General features: G+C 44.5%; 1 protein-coding gene across 1 annotated transcript in view; it reads left to right on the top strand.

Moving 5' to 3' along the window:
- The first annotated feature begins 856 nt into the window (after positions 1-856).
- The window catches only part of LOC121297207 (slit homolog 3 protein-like), a 111,467-nt gene continuing 105,266 nt past the window's right edge, over positions 857-7,057 (top strand). Inside the window, exon 1 of the mRNA XM_041223348.1 lies at positions 857-1,742. Within this exon, the coding sequence (XP_041079282.1) occupies positions 1,552-1,742 (191 nt within the window). The 5' untranslated portion in view covers positions 857-1,551. The remainder of the gene's footprint in view (positions 1,743-7,057) is intronic.

Raw genomic sequence — 7,057 nt, 5'->3', positions numbered from 1 at the left:
TGGAGGGGGGGTGCGTGCGTGTGTGTGTGTGCGTGCGTGCGTGTGCGTGTGTGTGTGTGAGCGTGTGTGTGTGTGTGTGTGTGTGTGTGTGTGTGTGTGTGGAGGGGGGGTGCGTGCGTGTGTGTGTGTGTGCGTGCGTGTGTGTGTGTGTGTGGGGAGGGGGGGTGCGTGTGTGTGTGTGTGTGCGTGTGTGTGTGTGTGTGTGTGTGTGCGTGTGTGTGTGTGTGTGTGTGTGTGGGTGTGCGTGCGTGTGTGTGTGTGTGTGTCGTTTGTGTGTGTGTGTGTGTGTGTGCGTGCGTGTGTGTGTGTGTGTGGAGGGGGGGTGCGTGCGTGTGTGTGTGTGCGTGTGTGTGTGTGTGTGTGTGTGGAGGGGGGGTGCGTGTGTGTGTGTGCGTGTGCGTGTGTGTGTGTGTGTCGTCTGTTCAAGAGCCCAGTAAACGATACAAACCCACTGTACTTTTTCTAATGGTAACATTTCTATACCCCTTCACTTCTTTACTAGCGTGGGTAACAATGGGATAGTGAACTGGAGAGGTTCACCACAATGGGATAGTGAACTGGAGAGGTTCACCACAATGGGATAGTGAACTGGAGCGGTTCACCACAATGGGATAGTGAACTGGAGCGGTTCACCAGCAGTTCACCACTTCTTCACGTCTACCAACCAGTGCATAAAGCAGCAAAACTTGCAAACTCTCCGCATAAGCTTCTCAAACTCTTTCGAGTTTAAAAAAAAAAAAAAAAAGTTTCTGCCCCTGGAGATGTAGTGACGTCACCAGAGCACAGCCAATAAGAACCCGGAGTGGAGAATTTGGGGGGTTGGAATAGGTATGTGGATTCCTTGTGATACTAGTTTACACACACACGCTGCAGGATTGGAGATGGCATCTCAGCACCGCTGTCTTCAAAGAGCTCTCGTTATTTATTCGGTGTATTGCTAATCAGTGGACACGGAGGAATAAACAACGCAGGTCTGCAGCTGGATTTCACATCGGCTCTCTGTGAATCCCGCGGCACCTGGGAACCCGGGGTTATTTTACCACTTACACTGTGCTTGTGAAATGGACTTTTATTAGGTTTGTGTTACAAAAAAGAAAGACAGAAAGAAAGACAGACAGAACATTACGCGTTCTTACAGGCGAGCACTCTGATGAACTCCTTTCAACTCAGCTAAAGTTTTTTTTTATTTTTTTATTTGTTTTATTTAATTTTTTTGTTAATCATTTGCCTCTGTTATTTCTTGCTATCTGTGCTCTTCGCTGGCTGGCTCGTTTAATATCTTGGAAGAACAAGACAAACCGAGGAGAAAGAGCTTTTTATTGTTTTTAATGAACGCATCGACAGCCGGCAGGCGTATGCAAGAAATCAGAATTGTACCTGATCTTTCTCTGTAGGCGAAACGGCAATCTGTGGATTTAGCATTGCGCGCTCTGGGTGGATTTTACAGCCCGCACGAAAGGAAAGGTGCGGTTTTGTTCGCCTCGCCTGTCTGTCTGTTTTTCGTCGGGGTGAGATTTCTTCCCTTGTTAGCTGGCGATCGGAGGGGGTACCATGTTGCTTCCCAGAGTACAGGAGCGATGGGCACCGTGCCTCAGACGGACCCTGCTGCTGTGCGGATTACTCTTTTCGATAGTTGTGGACGGATGCCCCACTAAATGTAGCTGCTCCGGACCCAATGTGGATTGCCACGGCCAGGGCTTCAAATCGGTCCCCAGGGGCATCCCACGGAACGCGGAGAGACTGTAAGTACCCCCAGGCTATTCTGCGCTAAACGATCTCGTTTCAGCAACTGTTGTTTTTCACTCCATTGTGCGAAGTAATGTCGCTCCCACAGGTTTTTTCCACATGTTGTCGATTGCTGATGTTTATTCTTCTACGGCACGGAGCTGATATTTAGATTTCCACCTGTCTCTGTGATTATGGATTGGATTACTGTACGGCAAGCCGCGCATGTCAGTTGTGTGACATCAGTATGATCTGTATTCGCTAGGCTAGTAGCTGCATGATAATGCAACAGGTAAGCTCAGCATTGAATAATAAGTAAATAAATACATATATAAATAACAGTGCATTGCCCGCATAAAAAAAACGACTATTGAATATGATTCATTTTGGTTTCCAGATTATGCGTTCCTGTCAAATCGACCTCTTGGAACATGTAGGTTACTTGTAGGTGTTTTTTTCTGGCCTGAATTAGTCTGTGAAAGTTGCCTGAGCTGGTCAGCTAGTCTTTACTAGCCTATTCAAATCCCCGTGTAGGTTGAAGTTACACTGCTCATCATGTATGCATCTCCATGCCAGCGGTGTCTATTGGAAGCTGCAGCTTGGGTTTAGGATATGGAACCGCTCTGTTTTGCTTTTTGCATTCGCACTGTAAGGTTATTCATTACACAGTGCATTTCATTTCAGTTTATTTACAACAGCAAAGCGGATAACGGGTCAGATTGAGACACCTAGGATTTTCAGAGCTGTTCAATACATGCGCCGCTTCAAAGAAAAACCTCATTACTTACTCTGGGTTTGTGATCAGCTACGTGTGCTAAATATTATATAAATATAAAAAGTAGATCTGTTTAGTTTAGCAATGCATCATCATCATAATAATTTAGTATTATGTATTGTTCATGTTATTTAAAGATTATAATTTCCATTACATGAGAGTAGATGTTAAAACTTCATGCTGATTTGAACTCGGCTCTCGCCAAGATAAGAACCAGCTAAGACGTAGCTTTATAGTAAACTAATGTGATCCATCTGCATCTCCTTTTGAGTTTCCTTCCATCTGATGATTCTGATACCCTTCTGATGAGCTTATTTTGCCTCCCCAGCCCATCAGCAGTATACACCAGGGACTGGGGAGCTTGTGTTTTTTTTCCCCTTTATTTATTTATTTATTTATTTATTTATTTATTATTAGTTATAAAATAGGGGGGAAACGTTCAAACACTTTCAATTACACTTTGAATGAGTGGCGGGTTAATTATCCTGCATAGTTCAACCCCTGGGAGCATCTTGGGTCTGTGGTTAGGGGAGGAGATCCCGTGCTATTTAATGATGTTAACCCATTCTCTCGCATAGTTGAGATTTTCTAGAGAAGAAAAAAATCACAGTAATAGTTTCGGGCCCTGTTCCATGGATGAAATCAGACTCCTGTTGCAGAGCAGTGTCACCCATTCCAGGTTTTACTATGAGCTGATCAGACACAGTGTATAGGTAACATGCTTATTTTATTTGTACGTATATAATTTGAGTCATAATAATACCCTATATTATTATAGGGATTACGTTTGCAGCCAAATACCTGGACCCTTACTCAAACAGCTGTGCAATGGGAGTCTTATGTCCCTCCCTGCACTGTGAAGATGTTGTGGTTATCCTGTGGAATGGAATTCCATAAAACAGAAGCGTGTGTCGGATAGAAATGAACCAAACTTCTTGTCCTAAACTGTTTTTTTAAACATTTGGAGTAAATATTGAGAAATAAAGAGAAATTGACTCCCAAAGGAAGGTTGTTAACATTGCACAGTGATTCAGTAACATTGCACACTGTGCTTCAGTAACACTGCACACTGTGACTCAGTAACATTGCACGCTGTGCTTCAGTAACACTGCACACTGTGACTCAGTAACATTGCACAGTGACTCAGTAACATTGCACAGTGATTCAGTAACATTGCACGCTGTGCTTCAGTAACATTGCACGCTGTGAGTCAGTAACATTGCACACTGTGCTTCAGTAACATTGCACACTGTGCTTCAGTAACATTGCACGCTGTGATTCAGTAACATTGCACACTGTGCTTCAGTAACATTGCACGCTGTGATTCAGTAACATTGCACGCTGTGCTTCAGTAACATTGCACGCTGTGATTCAGTAACATTGCACGCTGTGCTTCAGTAACATTGCACACTGTGATTCAGTAACATTGCACGCTGTGATTCAGTAACATTGCACACTGTGCTTCAGTAACATTGCACGCTGTGATTCAGTAACATTGCACACTGTGCTTCAGTAACATTGCACGCTGTGATTCAGTAACATTGCACACTGTGCTTCAGTAACATTGCACGCTGTGCTTCAGTAACACTGCACACTGTGACTCAGTAACATTGCACAGTGACTCAGTAACATTGCACAGTGATTCAGTAACATTGCACGCTGTGCTTCAGTAACATTGCACACTGTGCTTCAGTAACATTGCACGCTGTGATTCAGTAACATTGCACACTGTGCTTCAGTAACACTGCACACTGTGACTCAGTAACAGTAACACTGCACACTGTGATTCAGTAACATTGCACGCTGTGACTCAGTAACATTGCACGCTGTGATTCAGTAACACTTGCACACTGTGACTCAGTAACATTGCACACTCAGTAACATTGCACACTGTGATTCAGTAACATTGCACACTGTGATTCAGTAACATTGCACGCTGTGATTCAGTAACATTGCACACTGTGCTTCAGTAACACTGCACAGTGATTCAGTAACATTGCACACTGTGATTCAGTAACATTGCACACTGTGCTTCAGTAACACTGCACACTGTGATTCAGTAACATTGCACACTGTGATTCAGTAACATTGCACACTGTGATTCAGTAACATTGCACGCTGTGATTCAGTAACATTGCACGCTGTGATTCAGTAACATTGCACGCTGTGATTCAGTAACATTGCACGCTGTGATTCAGTAACATTGCACGCTGTGATTCAGTAACATTGCACACTGTGATTCAGTAACATTGCACACTGTGATTCAGTAACATTGCACACTGTGACTCAGTAACATTGCACACTGTGACTCAGTAACATTGCACGCTGTGAAGTAACATTGCACACTGTGATTCAGTAACATTGCACACTGTGACTCAGTAACATTGCACACTGTGACTCAGTAACATTGCACACTGTGACTCAGTAACATTGCACAGTGATTCAGTAACATTGCACACTCAGTAACATTGCACACTGTGCTTCAGTAACATTGCACACTGTGACTCAGTAACATTGCACACTGTGACTCAGTAACACTGCACACTGTGACTCAGTAACATTGCACACTGTGACTCAGTAACACTGCACACTGTGACAGTAACACTGCACACTGTGACTCAGTAACATTGCACACTGTGATTCAGTAACATTGCACACTGTGACTCAGTAACATTGCACACTGTGCTTCAGTAACACTGCACAGTGATTCAGTAACATTGCACACTGTGATTCAGTAACATTGCACACTGTGACTCAGTAACATTGCACACTGTGACTCAGTAACACTGCACACTGTGACTCAGTAACATTGCACAGTGATTCAGTAACACTGCACAGTGATTCAGTAACATTGCACACTGTGATTCAGTAACATTGCACACTGTGACTCAGTAACATTGCACACTGTGACTCAGTAACATTGCACACTGTGACTCAGTAACATTGCACACTGTGACTCAGTAACATTGCACACTGTGATTCAGTAACATTGCACACTGTGACTCAGTAACACTGCACACTGTGACTCAGTAACACTGCACACTGTGACTCAGTAACATTGCACACTGTGACTCAGTAACATTGCACACTGTGACTCAGTAACATTGCACACTGTGACTCAGTAACATTGCACACTGTGACTCAGTAACATTGCACACTGTGACTCAGTAACACTGCACACTGTGACTCAGTAACATTGCACACTGTGACTCAGTAACACTGCACACTGTGATTCAGTAACATTGCACACTGTGACTCAGTAACACTGCACACTGTGACTCAGTAACATTGCACACTGTGACTCAGTAACACTGCACACTGTGACTCAGTAACATTGCACACTGTGACTCAGTAACACTGCACACTGTGACTCAGTAACATTGCACAGTGATTCAGTAACATTGCACACTGTGACTCAGTAACATTGCACACTGTGACTCAGTAACACTGCACACTGTGACTCAGTAACATTGCACACTGTGACTCAGTAACATTGCACAGTGATTCAGTAACATTGCACACTGTGACTCAGTAACACTGCACACTGTGACTCAGTAACATTGCACGCTGTGACTCGGTAACACTGCACGCTGTGACTCGGTAACACTGCACGTGACTCGGTAACACTGCACGCTGTGACTCGGTAACATTGCACACTGTGACTCGGTAACATTGCACACTGTGACTCGGTAACACTGCACGCTGTGACTCGGTAACATTGCACACTGTGACTCGGTAACACTGCACGCTGTGACTCGGTAACATTGCACGCTGTGACTCGGTAACACTGCACAGTAACATTGCACGCTGTGACTCAGTAACATTGCACGCTGTGACTCGGTAACACTGCACACTGTGACTCGGTAACATTGCACACTGTGACTCGGTAACACTGCACGCTGTGACTCGGTAACACTGCACACTGTGACTCGGTAACATTGCACAGTGATTCAGTAACACTGCACAGTGATTCAGTAACACTGCACAGTGATTCAGTAACACTGCACACTGTGACTCAGTAACATTGCACACTGTGACTCAGTAACATTGCACGCTGTGACTCGGTAACACTGCACGCTGTGACTCGGTAACATTGCACACTGTGACTCGGTAACACTGCACGCTGTGACTCGGTAACATTGCACACTGTGACTCGGTAACACTGCACACTGTGATTCAGAAGGGGTGATCATCACAGGATTTAGGGGAGTTAAGAAGGCAACGTGCTGAGATCTGGATTACATTTTGGTAGCTCACGTGACTGAATGGGGTTAACCGCGGCTGAACAGTTTGAGAAAAATCAATCAATAAATAAATAAATGATTCTGGATTATTATTTCTTTCAATTCAATTAAGTGAAAGGTCATGGGTGCCAGAGCCGTGGGGGCTAGTTGACCCGGGAGACCCCCAGGACCATGCAGGGGGTCCGATAGAGAAATAAACAAACAGAGGGAGACAGGCTCCTGGTGAGCGGTGTTTGTATTTCTAAATAATATTCAACTTTCCCAACAGTGGGAACTGTTCACGGTGGACTAACGACAGGGAAATTATATTAGC

The sequence above is a fragment of the Polyodon spathula genome, chromosome 22, assembly GCF_017654505.1.
Source record: "Polyodon spathula isolate WHYD16114869_AA chromosome 22, ASM1765450v1, whole genome shotgun sequence".
NCBI classification, from domain to species: Eukaryota; Metazoa; Chordata; class Actinopteri; order Acipenseriformes; family Polyodontidae; genus Polyodon; species Polyodon spathula.
This window is presented reverse-complemented; position numbering and strand designations above follow the sequence as displayed.